This window comes from Sorex araneus, chromosome X (assembly GCF_027595985.1).
Source record: "Sorex araneus isolate mSorAra2 chromosome X, mSorAra2.pri, whole genome shotgun sequence".
Taxonomy (NCBI): Eukaryota; Metazoa; Chordata; class Mammalia; order Eulipotyphla; family Soricidae; genus Sorex; species Sorex araneus.
This window is the reverse complement of record NC_073313.1, coordinates 145,442,589-145,466,962: the sequence shown is the minus strand read 5'-3', so window position 1 is coordinate 145,466,962 and position 24,374 is coordinate 145,442,589. Positions and strand designations below refer to the sequence as shown.

General features: G+C 37.6%; 1 protein-coding gene across 2 annotated transcripts in view; it reads right to left on the bottom strand.

Annotated features, from left to right (window-relative positions):
- The window catches only part of OPHN1 (oligophrenin 1), a 530,418-nt gene that overhangs the window by 244,492 nt on the left and 261,552 nt on the right, over nucleotides 1–24,374 (bottom strand). For both annotated transcript variants that reach the window (XM_055122033.1, XM_055122034.1), the window contains exons 7-10: nucleotides 13,913–14,023; nucleotides 10,492–10,596; nucleotides 5,506–5,635; nucleotides 2,945–3,045 (exon numbers count right to left, since the gene is read on the bottom strand). In XM_055122033.1, coding sequence (XP_054978008.1) covers nucleotides 2,945–3,045; nucleotides 5,506–5,635; nucleotides 10,492–10,596; nucleotides 13,913–14,023 — 447 coding nt within the window. The remainder of the gene's footprint in view (nucleotides 1–2,944; nucleotides 3,046–5,505; nucleotides 5,636–10,491; nucleotides 10,597–13,912; nucleotides 14,024–24,374) is intronic.

Below are 24,374 nucleotides of genomic sequence, written 5' to 3'. Positions count from 1 at the left end.
GCATTTGGCAACTACAGATGAAGAAGTTGTGACATATGTACACAATAGAATACTTTGCAGCTCCAAGAAATAACAACATCATACAATTTGCAGAAAAATGGGCAGAACTAGTGGAATCATGCTGAACGAAGTCAGAATGAAAGGGCCAGATACAGAATAACCTCTCTCATAGGTACTACTAAAACATACACAGTGAGGCACAAGAAAGATCCAAAGGTAATAAAATGGGGGGAACTGAGCTGGGGGTAGGTGTGAGGCAGAGTCGAAGAGAGGGAGGGGAGGGAGATAGGTACAGTGGTGATGGGTACAGTATCAGAATTATGTTTATGAGAAACCACTGTTTAACATATTGTAAGACAAAGCTGTAAGAACTTAGAAAAAGCAAACCAAAACAATCATAAGGTATCATTTTGCTCCAGTGAGAACGACATATACCAAAAGACTGGAAATCATCTATGGGCAGCAAAATGGAAAAAAGAGCAGCTCTCATTAACTGCTATTGGATAAGTTGTCTGGTGCAGCTGCGATGAGCAACTAAAAGATTTCCCAAAAAAAGCTAAGAGCAGAACTGCCATATAATCCAACAATTCCAGTTCTTGACATATACCCCCCAAAACCAAAAATATTTATTAGGAAAGATATAGGTTTTCTCATTTTCACTATAGCACTTACTACAATAGCCAAGTTATTGAAAAAACTAAATGTCCAATGAATGAAAAATTAGTTGGTGAGAAGTTGTAGTTTATAGCCACAATTAAATACTATATAGCTCAAAGGAAACTGTTTAACTTAATATACAAGTATCAATGAAAGGAAAATAAAAATGAGTATATCAGTTGATACAGAGAAAGCTTTCAACAAAATTTAATATCATTGATGAAAAAGATATAAAAATCGGGAAAGAACATTCCTCAAGAAAGTAATGGTTATTGACAATAAACCCAGAGCCAGTATAATATTCAGTAATAAAAAACTGAAAGCCCCAAGGGAAAAATTGATCATGCAATTTACTGCCATTTAGATAACTTATAGTACTGAGCAAAGTAAGACAAGCACAGGATGATTTCCCACATATGAGGTGTATAAGGATACAAAATAAGGATATAGATAGACAAACATCCATTGACAACAAATACTGAGTACGGGATATAAACTAAGAGCAGCAGACTTGTAGGGAGTGTAGACAGATGGAAGATGACTCAAGTGCACAGGGTGGTGTTGGGAACTTTCATGGTGGTGAGGTAAGGTAAGTGTACATCACTGTTATGGATATGTAAACACATATCCTAAACTCTCATAAAAATTTTCTTTTTAAAATTTAAAAATATTTTTATTGTAAGTATGGTGATTTACATTACTGTTAATAGTAATATTTTTATGCATAACACATTCCTACACCATAACCATACCTTCCACCAGAGTGTTCACGTCTGTCCCAGTGTTTCCCCATCACCCTTTTCCACTGTATATATGTACCATAGTTTCTTTATCCAATCATCTGTTCTTGGGCCTGTGGGTTGTTTCCCGATTTTTGGCTAATGAATATAGTCTTGAATTAAAAAGACGAATACAAATGTCTTTTCTGAAAATAATTTTGGAGATAGATGCCAACAAATGGAACTGATAGATCATATGAAAGCTCTGTTCCTATTTTTTTGAGGAGAGTGCATATTGTTTTCCAAATGGGCTTACCAGGGCCTGAGAGATAGTGCAGAGAGTAGGGTGTGTTCCAGGACTAATTACTAACTCCAGAGCCAGGAGCAACCCCTGATCATTGCCTGGTGTATCCTAAAAACCAAAAAAATTGGGAAGTGCGGATCAGCCATCATTCTCACCAGCAGCGAATGAGGGTCCTCTTTTCCCAACATCCAGGCTAACACTGTTTTTCTGAAAATTTTCTAAAAATTCCATGAATTTGTTTATCAAAGCACCATGAGGTACAAGGATAATCATAGTTGAGCATCTGACATGCAATGTTCCATCAGTAATCCTGCCACAAGTGTGAATTCCCGTCCACTAGTATTCCCGGGTTCCCTGTCCTACCCACCCCTCCTCTGTCCCAGCCCCCGCCTGCCATCTTGATAGGCATCATCGTTATTAAAATTTGGATCTCATTATTTCAGTGGTTTTGACTCTGGTTTGTATATTTAGCTCAATCATTCCTTAATGACCCAGTTGTACATGCATCCCTTTGACTCCTAGCAACCATTGCTTCTATTGCTCTTCTCTCCTTCCCCTTCACTCAATTTCTTTCTTCTTCCTAGTGTGTTAGTCTCACTGATATGGAACAATATCATATTGTTGTTCTGTTTTGCATTACTCTGATAAGTGTTGCAGTGCATTTGTTTTCATGCATTTTGGTCATTTTGTATGTCTTCTTTGAGGGAGTTTCTTGTTCATCTCTTCACCCCATATTTTTTTTTGGTTTGGAGGCCACACTCAGTGCTCAGGGCTTGCTCCTGGGGCTAAGTTCAGTAATCACTCCTGGTAAGCTCAGTGGACCAAATGGGATGCTGGGGAGCATACCTAGGTAGGTTCAATGCAAGGCAAATGCCCTGTCTGCTTGTATTACAGCTCCAGCCTCTTCATCTCATTGTAATAGGGACTGGACTTTTCCTACAATGTACTTATAGTGCTTTATACATAAAAAATTATACTCCTCCCCTCCCAATCAACCATATTTTTGAAAACCTTCAAAATGTGATTGGTAACAATTAAATACATGATCCTAACGACTACTGGTATTGTGAGAAAACCTGATACAATTAACAAATTTTTCACTCAGTTGAATAGTATCTGGTGCAACACAACTTAAACCAATGAGAACATATAATGTCTTAGCTTCACAGGACAATGTTAACAAAGTTAAACATAATTCATTGAGACAAAGTCACCACACAAATTGAGACGCATCTCAAAACCAGTGGCACACAAAAGAACTAACCTGTTTAGCACCTGGTTTCTGCTCCATAGGCATCATGGTGAGTGTTTTCGTGTCTTTCTCAAACTGGCAGTAATATTTCACCCAGGATATTCCCAAAGCCCCTAAAAATAGGCATAAGTGAGATGTCAGAATACTTTTTTGTGCCACATGATGAGGTCATTCATTTTTGTCTTTTTTTTTTTTTGGTTTTTGGATCACACCCAGCATTGCACAGGGGTTATTCCTGGCTCATACACTCAGGAATTACTCCTGGCAGTGCTCTGTGGGTTAAGGAGAGAGCTTAAATTGTTAGTGCACATATTTTCAAGCTGTAATCCAGAGTTCAATTCATGGTATAGCATGGGTTGTCTAACACTAAAAGGAGCAATCCTTGACTCTGTGCTGTAACTCCTAAGCACTGCTAGGTGTGACTTAAATAAAAATAAAAAAATAATGATAATAATAACAATAATAAGCAAAATAGTATATCTGTGTATATTTTTCTCTTTATGGTGAGGCTCCAAATCTATCCAGCCCTTCCTTGTGCTTCAGACTTACAATACCACCTATCTACTTCAAATATGCAACATTTACCTTCATCCACTCTTTCCATACCTGTTATGGCTTATCTAAGCCCTAGCTTCTTAAACTATGGATTGTGACCTCATTCGGGGTCATGTAACTGAACTTGGGAGTTGTGAAGAATCTTTACAAAAAAACCAAATGAATTTCTGGTTTATTATCAATAAATAAATATTTTATCTGTGTACCTATTTCATATAGTGATATACCCAGATTCTTGAAGAAATTATTCAGTATTTTAGGCCAAAAGATAGTATAAGGGATAAGGGGCTTTTCTTGCATGCGCTGACCCCAACTTGATCCTTGGCACTACATGTGGTACCCCAAGCACTTCCAGAAGTGATCCCAGAGCAAAAATACAGGAGTAAGCCCTGAGTGGAACTAAATATGACCTAAACTGTTTCTACAATGAAAAAAATTATAAGGCAAAAATGGAAAAAAATGGAACATCTTTTAAGAATCTAATTAAAACTACTGTCCTTGCTACTTTTTCTATAAATGGTAATGTAACATGTCCTATTAGAAGAACTGGAAATTTTCATTGCACATTACCTGGTATAAAGAATTCTTTGTAAGTATTCAATTTAGATTAATGTTATTAATGAGATTAATATCACAGCCACTGAAAATCAAAAAACTTGAGACATCACATGAGTAGCTGATATTAGATATAATATTCAAAGACATTATTCTGGAATTCTTCTTCCTCAAAAATAAAACAGTAATTCCCAACCAGGGAAAATTTTGCCTCTAAAAACAACTAGCAAAGTATGGAATGTATTAAGGTGACACATCTAGGGAGTTGTATTAGAATAAAATGTCCATATAGATGCTGCTAAACACCCAGCACTACTGCACAAGATGAACCTGAAACAAAGAATTATCAAGTGTAAAATATCAGTAGTGCTGAGATGAGTAATCGTGCAATGCAGAGTTGAAGAGAGATATTTGACAAGTAGCACTACACAGCTTTGAAAATGAGTTAATTGCTAATGTGAAAATGCATATGGTAACATCCCTACTAAATGCCATGCTTTGAGAATTTCTATGGCTTCTACAACTCTGGCTTTATAACTTCTCTACACACTAATCATGCCTACTCGTCAGGTAGAATAAACCTGGAAAGAGGCAGAAATCACATGTTTCGGGGAGGGAGGTATGTGGTCAAAGTTCATATAGAAATCAAATACTGTACACGAGTTCACATAATGTCATGCAGAAGCAGAAAAGATTGGGTATCTGCACTACTCAGTGACTAGATGACCAAACCCATTTTGGTTGGTTTGTAAGGAACAATACATAGTTTTATGACCAGTGGAATCATAAGGTCATTTAATGTTTTAAAGTGTTATCCAAAAGCAATAGAAGGTATCAGATATTAGAGCAGGAACACAGATTTCAACATTGCAAGGCTCTAATTTTAAAATTAAGCCTTGTCGTTACCAGGCCTAGATCAACTAGTGAGCCTCAGTGGCATCCTGTGGGAAATGGGTATGATAAATAATTTCAAAGACTAAATGAGACAGCATATGTAAAATACTCAGCACCATGTCTGACACACAGGAAGTCTAATAAATATTTTTTCTGTCTGTTTTTCCTACACACCATTGTTCCCTTTCACTGCCTCAATTTTCAGCAAAAGGAATAAATTAATTAAAATCCCACTTTTAAATCTCAAAGAAAGTCATGGGGTTTTGTTATTCTGGAGCTTTTTTTGTGGGTAACTTTCACCTACTCTTCCAAATTCTTTTCCCTTTGTTTGTATTGATTTCTCTTTTCTAGGTTTAGGTATAAAACCAAGGGTCTCATACATGTAAGATATGTGCTCTACTGATAAAAATACATCGTTGTCCTTCCTTTTTATTTTTACTATTTCTAGAATGCTCTATAAAAATTGTTGCTATCACCCTTGTATATGAGAATAAAGCTAGACATTTTTTGAGAGGTCAAGTGGCTATAAATGCCTACTGACGCCCAGAATCCTGTATTCCCACACACACATTTTTCTTGTGTATAGAGATAGCCTTCAATAGTTGGCTGTCCTGGAAGCTTGCAGGTCAGGGGAGCTTCTTTCATCCTTTTCTTAAGTTCTTCCATCTCTACTCGGGTACTGGAGAAATGATTTCTTGTCTGTCAAAACATTATCATCATAATTATCATAATCACATCACCATAATAAGCATTTATCAGTCAGAACCCAGTGCAGATTTTTCTTGTCTCACATCATGTGCTACAACATACCAGAATGCAAATGTTGAATGGTATAATAACTAGGAAAATATGTTTTTTAATAGTAATAAAGACTAAAAGGAAAATAAAAAACCAAATAGCATATACTAATAGAATCACATCTGGTAGACATTTTTCTAGTGGGAATTGCATAAAATTCAAATAAGTGAAGGTTTTAAGAATTCTGAGTACTGGGGCTGGAGCGACAGTAGGGTGCTTGTCTTGGTTCTGCCATACTTGGAATGACAGTAGGGCATTTGTCTTGCACAGAACCAAGCCAACTTCAATTCCACACACCCATTATGGACATTTGATCCTGCCAGGATTGATCCCAGAGCACAGAGCCAGTAGAAAGCACTGAACAGTGCCATATATGTTCCCCAAAAAAGAGACAAAGAACTCTGAGTACTATATTAACCCTTGCTCACTTTACAAAAACTAAATGAAGGTGATATTATCAAGACAATTTCTAAGTCCTGCTTCAGGTTCTGCTTGATTGTAGGTTAAATTATGGCCACTAGGTTAAAATAAATGAGGTGTCATGCTCTTTGAAAACAGATGCAAATATTAAAATTTGTTTTAATTCTCATGAGTAAGAAAAGCTAATGTGGGTCTGAAGACAGTGTAGCAAGTAAGCTGCTTGTTTTTTATGCTGCTAACTCAGGTTTAATCCTTGGCATCACATATAATGCCTAAGCACCACCAGCAATTATTCCTGAGCACAGAGCCAGGCAAAATCCCTAAGCACAGCTAGGTATGGGCCAAAAAACAAAGACAAAGGAAAAAACAAAAAGAAAATGCTACGACAAAACTAATACGTTTAAGTTATACATGACAATTTGTAGTATAGGTATGAAAATTATTCAAGAAAGGATCTTAGTGTTTAATATCAAGATTGTGAGATTCTTAAAGTGTTTCAGTGAAAAAGTTGATCTTGGATGCCCCACCTAGTTGGGCAACTCTATTAATTATCCTGTAGTAAATGTAATATGTATATATGCATAAACACACACATACATATATATGCATATATACATATACATACATATGTACAGTGTCTTTTCAAGTTATATTTGGTGAAAGCTTCAAATGATTGCCCTGGTTAGTGGAATATTTCATAAAACATTCAGCAGAAGATAGGGCTCTCATTTTCTGGTGGTGAAAAATACCATGGAAGATTCAATGCAGCCCCTATAAAGATACATATGTCATTTTTCAAATAAATAGATCAAACACTCCTGCAATGCACCTGGAACGATAAACCACCATCAACAGCTAAAGGAATCCTTGAGAAAAATAAGGTGGGAAGCATCACTGTCCTCAATTTCAAACTATTGAAAAACAGAAGTAAGTAAAAGAACACAGTACTGGAATAAAGACAGACCCACAGATCAAGGGAATAGAGCTAAATATCCTGACACAGACCCTCAAATATATTATCACATAACCTTTGATAAAGGAACAACAAATATGAAATGGAAAAGAGAAAAGCCTTTTCAACAAATTGTGCTACAAAAACTGGGCAGCTACATGGAGAAAAAAAGAATTAACTCAGACCTCTTTCTAATGTCAGGCACAAAAGTCAAATCAAAATGGATTAAAGACAGCAGTATCAGACTTGAATACATAAGGTTTATGGAGGAAAACATAGGAAGAATCCTCATGACTTTGAAGATAAAGGCTTCTTCAAAGGTGAAACACCACTGACTATGCAAGTGAAAACAAAGATAAACAAATGAGACTATAGTAAACTAAGAAGTTTCTGCACTTTAAAAGAAATAATGACCAAGATACAAAGAGAGCCTGCAGACTGGTAAGAATTATCTGCCCAATACCCATCAGATAGGCAGTTAATACCCAAGATATATTAGGCACTGGTAGACCTTTACAAGAAAAAAAACAGCCAATCCCATCAAAAAATTGGGAGAAGAAATGAACAAAAACTTCCTTCCCCCAAAAATACACATGACCAAAGGGAAAATGAAAAAAAAATTCTCTAAATGGCTAGTCATCAGGGAGAAGCAAATCGAACAATGAGATATCTTCTCACACAATATAGACACACCATAAAGAACAATAACAACAAGTAATGTTAAAAATGCAGGAAGAAAAGTACTCTCATTCATTGTTGGTGGGAATGCCAATTGTCCAGCCTTCTTGAAAAACAATATGGGCATCCCTCAAAAAATTAGAAATTAAGCTTCCATATGACATAGCATTACCACTCATGGGAATATCCCTTAGGACCCTAGAACACACTACACAAAAGCCATCTGTACTCCTATGTTCATTGCTGCACTATTCACAGTAGGCAGAATCAGGAAACAGCCCGAGTGCCTGAGAACAGACAACTCAATAAAGAGACTATGGTACATATACACAGTGGCATACTTACATAACTACCAAGAAAAAATTTAAGTAATGAAATTCACTTATAGATTAATGGACATGGAAAGTATCATGCTGAGAGAGAAGTGAGTCAGAAGGAGAGGTACAGGCATAGGATGACTAAACTCATTTATAGCATAAAATAATACTGACAGTATGAGACTAATACCCAAAGTCAGTAAAAACAAGAGACAGCAGGAATGATCTATGGTTGGTAGCTTGCTACAAGTGGTCAGTGAGAGGGCAGTTAGGACAGAGAAGGGACCGCTATAATAATGATAGTTGGAAACGACCACTCTGGACAAGAACTGAGTGTCGAAAGCAGGTGGTAAAAGGACAAACATGATAACCTTTCAGTACCCGCATTGCAAACCATAATGCCCAAAGGAAAGAGCAAGAGTGATAAAGAAATGTAGTATGTGGATAGGGGCAGGCTGTGGGAAAGGTGGTGGTTGCGGGAGGGAAACTGAGGACATTGATGTTCGGAAAGGTACACAAGTGAAGGGACGGGTATTGGAACATTGTATGTTGTAACCTAATTGTGAACAGCTTTGTAGGTGTATCTCTTAAAGATACATTTTTTTGAAAAATAGAGTATTCAGAAACAAAAAAAATATAATAACAGCTGTGTCAGGATCCTCCTATTCATCCAGTGATTTTTAACTGCCACTTCAGCTTACCAGTCTTTCTCACTAAAACATATATCTGTAAATTTAATGCCCAATGTATTAAAAAGTCCAAAGTCTCAAGGATTAATTCTTTAATTTCACTGGGCAGTTAATGTGCCATTCTCTGTACTTTTTAGAAAATTTGGTCATAACTCTACTATAGCATTTACCAAAAAGAATAATGATTCATCGGTGTTCATATCTCTCTTCCTCAAGAGTCTCCATATTTCTTTACTTTTTTTTGCTTTTTGGGTCACATGCAGCAATGCTCACGGGTTACTGCTGGCTATGCACTCAGGAATTACTCCTAGCAGAGCTGGGGCGGCCATATGGATGCCAGGGATCAAACCTGGGTCGGCTGTGTACAAGGCAAACACCCGACCCACTGTACTATCGCTCCAAGCCTCGAGACTTCATATTTCTTTTTTTTTGGGGGGGTCACACCCGCCGATGCTCAGGGGTTACTCCTGGCTCTGTACTCAGAAATCACCCCTGGCGGTGCTCGGGGGACCATATGGGATGCTGGGAATCGAACCTGGGTCGGCCGCGAGCAAGGCAAACGCCCTTCCCGCTGTGCTATCGCTCGAGCCCCGAGACTTCATATTTCTTTTTTTTTTAAAATTTATTTATTTTTAATTAGAGAATCACCGTGAGGGTACAGTTACAGATTTATACACTTTTGTGCTTATACTTCCCTCATACAAAGTTTGGAACCCATCCCTTCACCAGTGCCCATTCTCCACCACCCGTAAACCCAGTGTCCCTCCCACCCTCCCCAATCCCATCTCCCCCCCACCCCACCCTGCCACTGTGGCAAGGCATTCCCTTCTGTTTTCTCTCTCTAATTAGCTGTTGTGGTTTGCAATAAAGGTGTTGAGTGGCCGCTGTGCTCAGTCTCTAGCCCTCATTCAGCCCGCAACTCCCTTCCCCCACATGGCCTTCGACTACAATGTAGTTGGTGATCGCTTCTCTGAGTTGACCTTTCCCCGGAACGTGAGGCCAGCCTCGAAGCCATGGGAGACTTCATATTTCTTAAAGCTAGACTAATATGCCTCATTACAATGCATCTAATGTTTAAGAAATGTTTGAAAATGAATATAAATATATATGTGTATATATTCATTATATGTTCATTATATTAACACCATTAATTAAATATGGACTGAAAGTTATCTTAAAAAAAACTTATAAGGATGGAATATTTGCCCATGCATTATGAGCCACAGGAGGAAAGAAGCTAAAAAACCTTTTTAAAGTATTTGAGGTAATAATAAATAGTAATAAAAGAAAGAAAGGAAAATTGGAATTCGTGATAATGAAATTCACAATAATAGTGTCTTCACTGACTATAAATTTCATAGCATAAGACCTGTGCTTATGCAAACCCACAGCTGGATTCTCCTCTAGAACTGAGGATGCAAAGTAGTAAAAATAATAAACATTGAATAGAAGGAGGTGTATCAGTAACTGTAAGTTTGAAAAGCAATCAGTCACAAAGAATGGGAGAGCTGCAATTGAAGGGGAATATCAGTCCAGCAAACAAAAATATTTGTTATCCACACCAGTGTGTATCGAAAAGTAGTCTCAGATGTAACAACTTAGAATTTCAAGACGAAGATCACTAGAAATCAAATCCAAGTACCAAAAGCCAATGTGAAAGCAAAGACAGGTGAAGAAAAGCACACATATACAAAAACTCACATTCTGCAAACTTAGCTGGAGCTGCTGTTTGTACGGGAGGAAATCCTGTGTGAGCTCCACGGTCAAGCTATTGGAAATGAATAGGCTATGAAGAAAAGCCAAGACCTGAAAAAATGCATGTAAAATTAACTTTATCACCATCAGTCAAATACAGGAAACAGAAGAACAGAAATAAAACACAGTGACTCACCCAGTATAATGTTTAAAGTAGCAAAGAAGACTACACACAACTACTATCATGTTAGGTTAAGTAATATCTTAAAATGATAATTACTAATTTATTTATTCAGATCTCTTTTAGATAGCAGGTAAAGGCATAAGTTCAGAGTATATGGACTGACAATGTCTTGTCTTTCTGTATCCTCGGACTGTTACAGAGTGATACTCATTAAATATTTATCTAATGAATGGATCAGTAAATAGACAAATGTACAGATGAATGGAGTGAGATTCTGTACATTAATCAAGATGATCATAGTGAAAATGAACAAAAAGTCACTTAAAATATATTTTATTTTAAGATAAGTAATATTTCAGGGAGTTCAGAATAATGCATAAAATGATTAATAAAATATCTTTTAAATGTGCAGAATATCCCAGCTCATTAAGTATTAAAAACACATAAATAAGAGGAAAACAAAAGGGGATACAGGTCACTAGTTCCTTGCATAAGGAACTAGTTAGGCTAGTAATATTTCTCTAGCCTTGACTGGTGCAACAAGTTCAATTAGTTTCCTTTTCTACATAATGGTGTCGTCAAAGTCATTCTCACTGTCATCCCCTTAGCTCATCGATTTGCTCAAGTGGGCACCAGTAACGTCTCCATTTTGAGACTTCTTGTTACTTTTTGGGCATATCGAATATGCCATGGGTAGCTTGCCAGGCTCTGCCATGCGGGTGAGATACTCTCGGTAGCTTGCCGGGCTCAAGAGGGCCGGATTGAACCCCGGCCGGCCTTGTGCAAGGTGAATGCCCTACCCGCTACAATATCACTGCAGCCCATCCACCACACAATAAAATCAACCATGTCATTTTCGGTTTAACACACATCAGTGGTCTTCTACCAAATTTTCAGTAAAATCCAAACCCCTTACTATGCCTATAGTTCCTATGACTTCCTATAAAACTTTTTCTTTCATGTACTTAAGAGCATTTATCATTTTATTTTTGGGGCAATCTATTCTTTCATAACTTAATAGCTATGCAAATGTGTGACTCTGTGCCTGAAATGTAATTTTCCCAGTGTTAACATGATCCCATTTTTTCTATCCTTAAGTCTAAATGTCATCTTTAGTGGTTCACCTTGATGACTTGAACTAAAGTAGCTCTGTCATATTTATTATTTGCTTTAACTCATCAGAATTCACAATAATTTAACTTAAATGCATCCTTTTTTCCCTTCTATTCTCTGAAAATGTTATTTCCATAAAACACAAACTTTGTTCAACTTGTTCAGTACAATACAAAGAAACTGAGTCTATCTTTTGAGTATTGAGTATAATAGAAGCTCAATAAATTGTTTATTGGATAAATGGATAAATATGTTTGCACATATACAGATATAAACAACTATGAACATAGACATAAATATAAATACGCATGTACCCATGGGCAATATATACTTTTATTTATTTTTTTTAATTTATTTATTTTTATACTTTTAAAACACACATATTTTCACACTCAAATATATTTATACACATGGGCCAGAGTAATAGTACAATGGGTAGGGCTCTTAATTGCACATGGCTGAGCAGGGTTCAATTCCTGACACCATATATGGTCTCCCAGCCCACCAGGATTGATCCCTGAATTTACATTTGGGAGTAACTTCTGGTCTCTGATGGGTGCAGCCCAAAAATTATATATACATATATATTCACATGCATACATGTGTACACATATATACATGCATGTATGTGTAAACCTATGCACATGCATGTGCACATGTATACATACATATACATATGTATATCTATACATGCACCACAAGTATATACATATATACATAGATGCCTATATGTATATATGTGCATATACATATATACATGCATACATGCATGTGTATGTGTATAATGTGTATATATAGATGTATATGTATGCATATATACATATACATACATATATACTTACATGTGTTTTTACTTTATGCATACACAAACACACACTAAATGTATATATGATTATTATTTTATATATATACATATATACATATATGTATACATATATACACACATATATACACACAAACATACACACCTATATTTACAAGTACACATGAACTTGTGTAAAAGAGAACAAACATACACAGAAACCAGAATTTGGAAAGAGAACAGCCATAACATTTACCCATGTATGGGGAATTTACATTCCCCATAGAAACAGAACAGCTTTTTCTGTTTCTTCTAATAACATTTCCCTAACTTTTCTACAGCAAATATAAACATCTTTTAATTTAAAAAATAAAGAAATTTGAGGGGCAGGAGTGATAATATAGGGGTTACGGTGCTTGCCTTGCATGTAGCCAACCTCAGTTCAATAACTGGCACAGTATATTCTCCTGAGCAACAGGAGCAGTCTCCACTGGGTGTGACCAGAAGAGTCAAGAATAGTTCCCAGCCTCTAAGTGTGGATTCCCAAGCCTCCCAAAAAAGAGTTGATAAATCTCAACATATTTTGTTAAACCAAAGTTCGAAGACCTTTACATTAAATTATGAAATTTTAAGTGGGAAATAAATAAGACAGGAATTCATTGAGTGCAAGGTACATAATTCCTAACAAAGCATGAAATAATGATGAGTATTTTTGGAAACTTTCTCCTGGAACTAAGTGGGTGACTAAAGGGAGAAGAACATTCTAAGGAGAACAGTAATGGAGAAATCAGGGAAGAAAACAAGGACAGCCAAAGGAAGAAAATAAAAAGAAACTAAAGAAGATGGAATAGTGATCAAGCATGTCAGAACATATAGTTAATTAACAGTCATCATCTTCTTCTTCATCATCATCGTCATCATCATCACACTGATCATTGAATTTCTCGAGTGGTCTCAGTAACGTCTCCATTCGTCCTAGCCCTGAGATTTTAGAAGCCTCTCCTTAATCGTCCTTCCCAGCAGTGCCACGTTGGAGACTCTTGCAGGGTCAGGGGAATGAGACCCATCATTGTTACTGGTTTGGGCATATGAATATGCCACGAAGAGCTTGCCAGGCTCTCCCATGCGGGCAGGAAACTCTCAGTAGTTTGCCAGGTTCTCCGAGAGGGAGAACTAGGATGTAAGCTTCTGGGAGCTTGTAATTTACAGTATTAACCAATAATAGCCTTCATTTTCTTTGAGATAACAATGTAATGATCAAAGTTGCTCACATTTACCTTAAGATTTAGAAATTATTTTGAGACCATTTATCAACAGACAGAACTTACTGGCTCCACAATATTGAATTTCTTGGACTCTTGAACTTCCTGGATTTGATAAACATAATCAAGAGAAGACTCAAAGAAATTGTGTCTCTCCTTGTCCACCTGAAGATCTGCCTGTAGGAGAAGGGTAACATATATCAGAAATCTGTAAGTCTGTGTTTAGAGATTCAACAGAATGTTAGAACTAGATAATTTAGCCACCAAATAGTGATTTTTAAAACTATACTGAAGCAATCATGAATCACGAAATACCATTAATCACCGGATTTCTCGGGCGGGCTCAGTAACCTCTCCATTTGTCCTTTCCCTGAGATCTTAGAAGTCTATCTCGATTCGGCCCTCCCAACAATGTCACACTGAGGGCTCTTTCAGGGTCAGGGGAATGAGATCCAGCCTGTTATTGGATTTAGCATATGAATCCACCATGGGAAACTTGCAAGGCTGTCCCATGTGGGCAGGAAACTCAGAAGATTGCCAGTTTCTCCCAGAGGGAGAAGTAGGCTAAAATATATCTTCTGAGAGCTTGCTTTTAAGTCTCTGGGTGCTGACCGTTGATGGAATTACACACACCTGGGTTCCTCTGCTGGTACTTTCATGTGTGAGGCCTGTCCAAACGTGTGGAGAGGGGCCTCAGGCATGGCTGTAGCTAGGTTCTGGTGGTCTTCGGCCGCCGGGAGCTCTGCTCGGGGTGGGGAGGGAAGCTGGAGCCCATCCCCTCCGAGGGGCCCCGGGGGAGACAGCCAGGCGTGCGGGCAAGAAACTCTCTGCTTCACTCTCTTCTGAGAGCTTGCTTTTAAGTCTCTCTCTGGATGTTGGCCGTTGATGGGATTACACACAACTGAGTTCCTCTACTGGTACCTTCATGCATGAGGCCTGTTCAAACGTGTGGAGTGTGGAGAGGGGCCACGAGCATGGCTGTAGCTAGGCTCCGTGGTCTTCGGCTGCCAGGAGCTCTGCTCAGGGTGGGGAGGGAAGCTGGAGCACATCCGCTCTGAGGGAACCCCAGGGAGACAGCCAGACGTGCGGGCAAGAGACTCGGAGCAATATTGCACTAAAACAGTCTAAAGATTTTGGGTATACACTGTTTTAAATTTATCTTCATTACATAAAATTATAGTTTTTATTCATCTCCATACAGCCTATCCCTTTTACCAGATTTATCTACTCACCTTTCTACTTCCTTTTGTTAATCATTATTTTATACTTTAAGCATAAAAGTTTCTTTGTTTTTTTACTAATTTGTATTATTTTTTGAAATACTATATGTCAGTAAAATCATAACCAATATTATCTTACTTTTTATGGAGAAAAAACGTGAAATAATAGAGAAGAAAGCAACGAGTTTCTGATCCAAGAAGTAAAATGATAAGTTATCATGTCTTACTCAATTAAGAAAGAAGCTGAGCAAGTTTAAAGTAAAAAAAAATCTCCTCTTAAATTCAATGGAGAATTAAAGTCAGAGGAAAATGGTTTTCTCTCAAAAACTGGATATACAGTTGGGATAGAGAAGGGTTCCATATGAAAAAGATAGTTGGAAATGATCACTCTGGATATGAACTGAGTGCTAAAAATAGGTAATGGAACAAACATGATAACTTCTCATTATCTGTATTGCAAAATACTATGTCTAAAAGAGGAAGGAGAAAGAGAGAGGGGGAGGATGAGAGAGATAAAGAAACAGAGAGAGAGAATATGAGTGCTTGCCATTGAGACAGGTAGGAAGGATGGTGTGAGGGAAACTAGGGACATTGGTGGTAGGAAATATATACTGGTGGAGGGATGGGTGTTGGAACATTGTATGACTGATACCCGACCGTGCAGATCAGAACAACTATGAGATACCACCTCACACCACAGAGACTGGCTCACATCCAAAAGAACAAAAACAACCTCTGTTGGTGTGGATGTGGGGAGAAAGGAACCCTCCTACACTGCTGGTGGGAATGCCGACTGGTTCAGCCCTTTTGGAAAACAATATGGTCGCTTCTCAAAAAATTAGAAATTGAGCTCCTATTTGACCCAGCAATACCACTCCTGGGAATATACCCTAGAGAAGCAAAAAAGTATAGTCAAAATGACATCTGCACCTGTATGTTCATTGCAGCACAGTTTACAATAGCCAGAATCTGGAAAAAAACCAAATGCCCAAGAACAGATGACTGAGCAGCTTTGTAACTACATATATCGTGCAGTTGTATTCAATACAAAAGTATATATAAAAAAACTAAACAAAAACCCCAAAAGCAGTTATATTCAATACAAAATTATAAAAAAAGATAGAGAAATGAAAACACAGAATAAGTGCATACCAGAAGAGAAGCCCAGAAGCAAAATTCTTTCACTGCAGGCAATATCAGAGCTTAGTTTTAAGAAGTCTCTAAGAAAATCAAAGACAACAGGGAAGACAAAAGCAACAATACCAGTGGAAATTTTGGTCTCTGACAACAAGAGAAAATTAAGTAGAATCATACATATGTATGTTTATATATTCAAGTAGAATCATATATATGATATATATGTGTATGTGTGTGTAACCTCATATTGAAATTTTTACCAGGGTTCAGGAATATAGCTCAGCAGTAGAAAGATTTCCTTGCATATGTGAGGCAATGAATTCATTCCCTGACATTGCTAAGAAAAGAAATAAATCCCTATTTATCTGTTTCTTTTTCCCACAAAGTCATGTCCAGTTTCAATGTACTATCATATAGCATTCATAAAGGGAAAATAAAAGAATATACATAATCTAAAGCTCAAGAATAAGTATCAAATTCTGAGTCAGATGAGGTAATGATAATTGATAAATGAACCACAAACAAAGAGATTATAGTAATGCCTCTAAAAAATGAAGACAAAAACAGATGAATAATATCAGTGGAGATACAGAAGCATAAACAAATAATCAGAAGTAAAGGATAGAAAGAAAATCTGCAGAAATCAAGACTCTCTTTAATAGATTCCATGAGATTGGTATTGAAACACTGTATGCCTAAAATTAAACTATGAATAACTTTGTAAATCATGTTTACAATGTTCACATGTTTATAATAAATTTGTAAATCAATAAAAAGCTTAAATCATTAGAAATAAAGACTACCTTTAATGGATTTATCAGTATAATATGTAAGGCTAAGAAAATAATCAGTAAACTTAAAGGTGTGTCAACAGAAATATCAAATACAAAATAATTAAATACAAAATAATTAAATAGGTTGAATAGAATATTAATTTATAATATTTCTTCTTAAAATTATTGGGCACTGGAAAATTTGAGAAGGTGTACCATACACAAACTTCTAATGCCAGAAGAAAAAGAGTATGACCACTGTTTACTGTTCCTGCAATCATGGCAAATCTTCACAAAACATGGCTATATATACATGGAAACTGACCTGAAACCCCAATATACAAAATTTCCACAACAAGGGATACACAGATTACGGACATAGAGACATTCTCACCAGGAAAATATTACCATATTACCAAAGTAGCAGGAGGATTGCAAATTGGAAGATATTTCTAAGGTACGGAAGTTTACCCTGGAGAGTAGAGGTTCAGATGTCAAACTTTGGGGCACAAGAAGCCCAATTTTGAGATCCTATACTTATAACACTAGTATCAGAGGCAAGAAACTAGGATGCAAATACATGTCTAAATTGGCAGTAAGAGTCATCCTGAAGATTCTCACAACATTGCTTATAGTAGTATTAATGAATGCCATATAGGATTTTATGCTCCATAATAACAGACTCTGAGGACAAATCCCTGAGGAGCTTTATACCCACATTCAACAAATAGCTGAGTTTGCTTGTAGCTGATGGTTTACTCTTAAGAAACAAACTGACTCAGTACCTGTCAGTCCATAATTGACTTCTAGTAAGCAAGCTTCATACCTACAAAGAGCACCCTATGTATCTCCCAAAGAAAAGTCAATTAGCAAGTGTATTAGTACCCTATCATCCACTGCAACTGCGAATCCTTCTATCAAATCTGTCATTGCATGGGTTTCTACAGCACAACCTAGTTTAGTACAAACATAGCAGCCTAAGCAGCCATCATAATCCAGCAATAAAATTTTTAACATTTTAATTTAGTCTCTTCAAAGCCCGCAAACTAAGCACCCAGCTGCCACTTGGGGCTTCACAACTCTGGTTGACACCCATGAATATTTAATCATGGTGTACCATTATCCCAAGGAAATCATTGCCTCCTCAAAGCCCTCTTCATCACCTTAAGTCTCCTGAGGATTGTTGGAGTGTCTCTTGGGGCCCTGGCAATTTGGGGCGCAAGAAGCACTACCTTTTCATGTCCTATCACTGAAAAGTTACTTGGTAAATAGAAAATCACTGGGAGTGGACATTGGGCCTCTGAGAACCACTTGGGAGGTCCCCAAAATATTAAATTACAAAATATCATATATGGTTGCACAAAAAAGAATTAAATGGATAGGAATCAATTTAAGACAGGCATTGAAATGTTTTCTTATCAAATGAACTCTTTGCTAAAATAAATAGATGCTTAATTCTTTAAATTGACAGAAAATCATTTACCTTTATTGTTTACTTTTTTAGGAGTATAGATTCTCACTTCTTCAAAGGCTACCAACAAGTACCACTGAACTGAGATGTTGCCCTCATACACTACACACTTCCCTTCTAGTAAGCACTGTTTAATTGTCATTTGACTGATTTTGTTTTGCTTGATGCTTTGCTCAATTTCTTTATATTTCATATGAGTTAAATGATATGATATTTGTCTTTCTCTTTCTAATATTTCTCTCTTTATGGTACTTTACCTACTGTTGAACAGCAGATTCCAATATGAAGACAAACCTTCATATCCAAATATAAATTGTTTTCTCCCCCAAATTTTCCCACCCCGATAAGAACAGCACATACATTAAAAGTAATGCCAGGCACAAAAGTCAGATCAAAGACCTCACTATCAGACATGAATCTATAAGGAGAAAATCTATAAGAAGAAATCTATAAGAAGAAAATGTAGGCATAACTCTCCATGACATTGAAGCTAAAAACATCTTTAAGGACGAAACAGCACTGACCATGCAAGTGGAAGGAAACATAAACAAATGAACTACATCAAACTAAGAAGCTTCTGCACTTCAAAAAAAAACAATGACCAAAATACAGCAAGAGTCCACAGAATGGGAAAGAATATTTACCCAATACCCATCTGATAAGGGATTAATCTCCAGGATATATAAGACACTAGTAGAATTGTACAAGAAAAAAACCTCCAACTCCATCAAAGATGAGGAGGAGAAATGAACAGAAATTTCCTCAAAAAAGAAATACAAATGGCCAAAAGGCACATGAAAAAATGTGCCTCCAATGACTCCACATCTCTAATCATCAGGGAGTTGCAAATCAAAACAACAATGAGATATCATCTCACACCACAGAGACTGGCACACATTCAAAAGAACAAAAGCAACTATATGCTGGCATGGATGTGGGGAAAAAGGGATGCTCTTTCACTGTTGGTGGGAATGTTGACTGGTTCAGCCTTTCTGGAAAACAATATGGACAGTCATTCAAAAACTAGATATTGAGGGACCCTCTGCGCCTAAAGACTTTGATTCCAGAGACCTAACACATTCGGGCATCCAGTGCAGCTTCTAATAGCAATGCACTGGGACTGCGAACTGGGCTGCAACTCTGTGCTGCCCGGGGATGGATCTTTCCTCCCCACCCTTTCTTCCTGCATGGAAAATGGCGATGGCGGCACCCACATGGAAGGCACCATCTTCTAAGACTCCTAACCCAGAGGTATTCGATTTTTACACTTGGGGCTCCCAGGGACTCATGGGAAGGGGGAGTAACGAGCACGCCCTTGGCCCAGATAAATTCAGAGCTGCTGAGAGTGAAGCGGACCCTCTGCGCCTAAAGACTTTGATTCCAGAGAATTCTTACAGCAATGCACTGGGACTGTGAGCTGGGCTATGCAATTTCTGGCAGAATTTTCCCTGGAATTATACAGAAATCCAAAACTTTATTATTTTTTTTTGCTTTTTGGGTCACACCCAGCAATGCACAGGGGTTACTCCTGGCTTTTTCACTCAGGAATTACTCCTGGCGGTGCTTGGGGGACCATATGGGATGCCGGGGATCGAACCCGGGTCGGCTACGTGCAAGGCAAACGCCCTACCCGCTGTGCTATCGCTCCGGCCCGTGAAATCCAAAACTTTAAAATCTCTTAATTGTCAGCAATGTGAAACGGTTCCTTTCGAACAAGGTCTGACTTGGGGGGGAAACTCCAAATAATAACAGTAAGTTTTTGTTGAAATATTGAAGGTTATTAATGTAGCAGCCACCTCTCTGGACTGTGAACTAAGCAAAAGCCCCACGCCGGCCGAGAAGAGGAAATATCCCTCTCTTCAGGTTGTTTCCCATTTTCAGGGAGAAACGCGGCATGGCGTACACCATACTATGAGGCACGGGAAGGTGGATGAGGGGGGAAAAAAAGGAAAAGGAAAAAGAAAAAAAAAGAGTTATGTACATGGAGCAGTGGGGCTACATATCTCTTCATTCCCAGCAATGGAAAACTAACTATCAAATGCTCCTTGGTAGTACGGCTGTCTTTCTTGGGTGGAAACTCCAACAACAATAGTGAGTTTTGTGTTGAAATATGGAATCTAATCAAGGTAAAGTGAAAATGAAGTGAAATTCATTAGTTATACAGTAGGGGGTGGGGGATGGGGGCAGGGGGGTATACTGGGGTTTTTGCTGGTGGAATATGGGCACTGGTGAAGGGATGGGTGTTTGAATATTGCATAACTGAGACATAAACCTGAGAACTTTGTAACTTTCCACATGGTGATTTAATAAAAGTTAATAAAAAAAACTAGAAATTAAGCTTCCATATGACCCCACAATACAAATTCTAGGAATATATCCCAAGGATGCAAAAAAGCACAGTAGAAATGACATCTTTACCTATACATTCATTTGACTGTTCACAATAGCCAAATCTAGAAACAACCAGAGTGCCCTAAAACAGATGACTGGTTAAAGAAACTTTGGTACATTACACAATGGAATACTATACAGCTGTTAAGAGAGATGAAGTCATTAAATTTGCTTATCAATGGAGAGACATGGAGAGTATCATGCTAAGTGAAATGAGTCAGAAAGAAAGGGACAGACATAGAAGGACTGCACTCATTTGTGGAGTATAGAATAACATCACATGAGGCTGACACCCAAGGGCAGTAGATACAAGGGCCAGGGGGATTGCCCCATAGTTGGAAGACTGCTTCATGAGCTGAGAGGAGAAGGCAAATGGAATAGAGACGGAATCACTAAGAAAATGATGGCTGTAGGAAACAGTTGGATGGAAGATGTGTGCCAAAAGTAGATAATGGAACAAATTTGATGACCTCTCAGGGTCTGTGTTGCATGCCATAATGCCCAAAAGTAGAGAGAGTATGGGGAATATTGTCAGCCATGGAGGCAGGGGGAGGGTGGGAAAAGGGGGTATACCTGGGATATTGGTGGTGGGGAATGTGCATTGGTAGAGGGATAGGTGTTTGATCATTGTGAGATTGTAACCGAAGCATGAAAGCTTGTAACTTTCTCACAGTGATACAACATTTCTTTTATAAGTGCTTAGTAATAATGTGTATTTTTATATTATCACATAAAATCTAAGTTGTAGAAGGGCATAAAGAATGCTTTTTCATTGTCATAGTCTTATATACAGTATAGTATTTCACATAGCTATTATTTAACATATTGTAGGTGCTTATTTTACATATTGTAGGTGCTAACATATTATAAGTGCTAACAAAAAGTGGCTTATTTGACTTGAACCCACTTCAAATCCTATTAGATATACCTAAGTGGTAGTCTGGTTCATTATTTTTTTAAAAAAATCATGGAACATATTAAGAAATCTGTTTCTGATATGGAAAATCAAACGCAACTTTATGCTTTATTTCTGAATTCAGAAACCTAGTACTGAAAAGGCTTCAGGATCTCAGTACATAAAACTCCTCTGACAAGAAAGAGACACTTTTGTGTGTGGTGGTGGGTGGGGATAAAACATTGTATTGTTAAAACCCTTGAGTTGATAGTGTTACAAAATTTTAAATCATGGTGACTACATTTTTTTTTAATTTAAAGAAACTCTGGTGAGAACATCTTGGTTCAAAAGGAAGAATACATATTCCAGGATCACTACCAGAGTTCAAAACCTCAAAATGCACAGCAACTATACTTTATCAACACCTGTAAAAAATAGTGTAACTGCTCTCTAAGCATAACTGCAGTGGGAGCAAACATACCAAGATCTTTCAGATATTTTCCCACTCCAATGCCGTACCACAGAACACCACATGGATATAAATAGTCTCAGTCCAGTCTAATCCTTGTGAAAAATAAACATAACATTGTAGATAATTAGAAAACAAAACACTAAGCTAACAAAAGAAGACAAAAACAGTGCCATCATACTTCTGGAATTTGCCTAAAAATATTTAAAACATCATATTGAATCAACAAATCAACAAAATTAAATTTAGTTTGATGGAAAAATAAAATAAATTGCATGAATAAAAGTAATGGGACTTAATATGCAGTAGGAAGCCTTAGAAGCAATACAAGTAAATATTTAATAAGTACACTCAAAGATACTGAAAACAAAAACACACCAAGGAGGAAGAATTTTCTCTTGGAAAAGAAATGAAGAAAAAAATGAAGAGAACATAAGGGAAATTACTAACAAATACATGAAAAATCATGAAGAATTCCTGGAGAGGGAAAAGAGCAGACAAGTTGAAGAGAAAACTGGGGAGAGTTTCCCCTACCTGAAGAAAAAGATGTGACCAAATATCCAAATTGCCTGACCAAAACAACCAGAGCAAAATGAAACAAAACTACACAATGAAGTTCTGTAATCAAATAGTAAGAATCAGAGACAGATTTCTTAGTCACAATACAGATGCAAAGCCTCAAAACACATGACAGAGTATCAAATTAATGGCAGACTTCTACTACTTTTACCTAGACAATCAAAAGAATGGAATAATATATACAAAGTATTTAGTGAAAACAATTTCCAACCAAAAATCTTCTACCCAGAAAGATGGTCACAAGTAGTGTAAAAAGAGATGAAAACATTCTCAAATAGTATTTGAGGACATAGTTGAACTATTAAAATTTATTTAGTTATTTATTTATTGGAGGGTAGTGGATCAAGTTTCACGAGAGTTCAAGATGCTGTTCTGTCTAACGTTCATCGACTTAACGAAGACATTCAATTCTGTTGAGACTGAGGTGGTCATGGAAGCCCTGACCAAACAGGGCGTTCAAACTCAGTACATCAAAATCCTCCATGAGCTGTATTGTGGATTCACCACCAGGATTTCACCATTCTACAAGGAAGTGATCATTGATATAAAGAGAGGGGTGATACCATTTCACCAAAACTCTTCAGTGCCACCCTCGAGAACATCATGCAACTACTGGAATGGGGAGGAATGAGAGTGAAGATAGACGGTCGGCAATTACACCACCTCTGCTTCACTGATGATATCATTCTCATAACACCAAACATTAACCAGCAGCACAAATGCTGGCTGACTTTGGCCACAAATGTGGAAAGGTCGGATTGCAGCTGAATCTCAACAAGACGATGTTCATGAAAAACGAACTGGTCCCTGAAGCTCCATTTGCTCTCAATGGAACGAACATCTCCGAATACAGCAGCTATGTGTACCTGGGTCAAGAAATCAACATGAGGAACGACTTGGTGCCAGAACTGCTCAGGAGGAAGAGAGCAGCATGGAATGCCTTCAAGAGCATCAACGAAGTGGTTAAGAGAACGAAGAACCTCCGACTCCAGGCACATCTTTTCGACTCCACCGTTCTTCCTGCACTAACATATGCCTCAGAGACCTGGGCCCTACGCAAACAGGATGAGAATGCTATTCAGATATCCCAAAGAGGAATTGAAAGAGCTATGCTAGGAGTATCACGTCTCATTCAAGTGAGAAAAGGAATCCGGTGTTCTGACCTCTGTAGATGGACAAGAATCAGGGATGCTGTCTCATTTTCCAAGGCATCAAAAATCAGATGGGCTGGTCATGTAATGCGATTCAGAGATGACCGCTGGACTAGAGCTGTTATCAAGTGGATTTCACGGGACGTCAGAAGACCTCGTGGCCGCCCACCAACTAGATGGTCAGATTTCTTCGTCAAATCCCTGAATGAACGATTGAGGCTCTTCGTGTGCCTGGAGCAAGCAGATATCATTGGGCTGCACTAGCATGCAACAGGGACAAATGGAGACATTACTGGCACCTGCTCGAGCAAATCGAGGATCAACGGGATGACAAATGACAAGTGATTTATTTATTAGCCCTGGTGAGGATATCAAAGGGTCACAAATAAAAAGGCAATATTATTTTAAACTATCCAAACCAAAATACCAAAAAAGAAAAAGA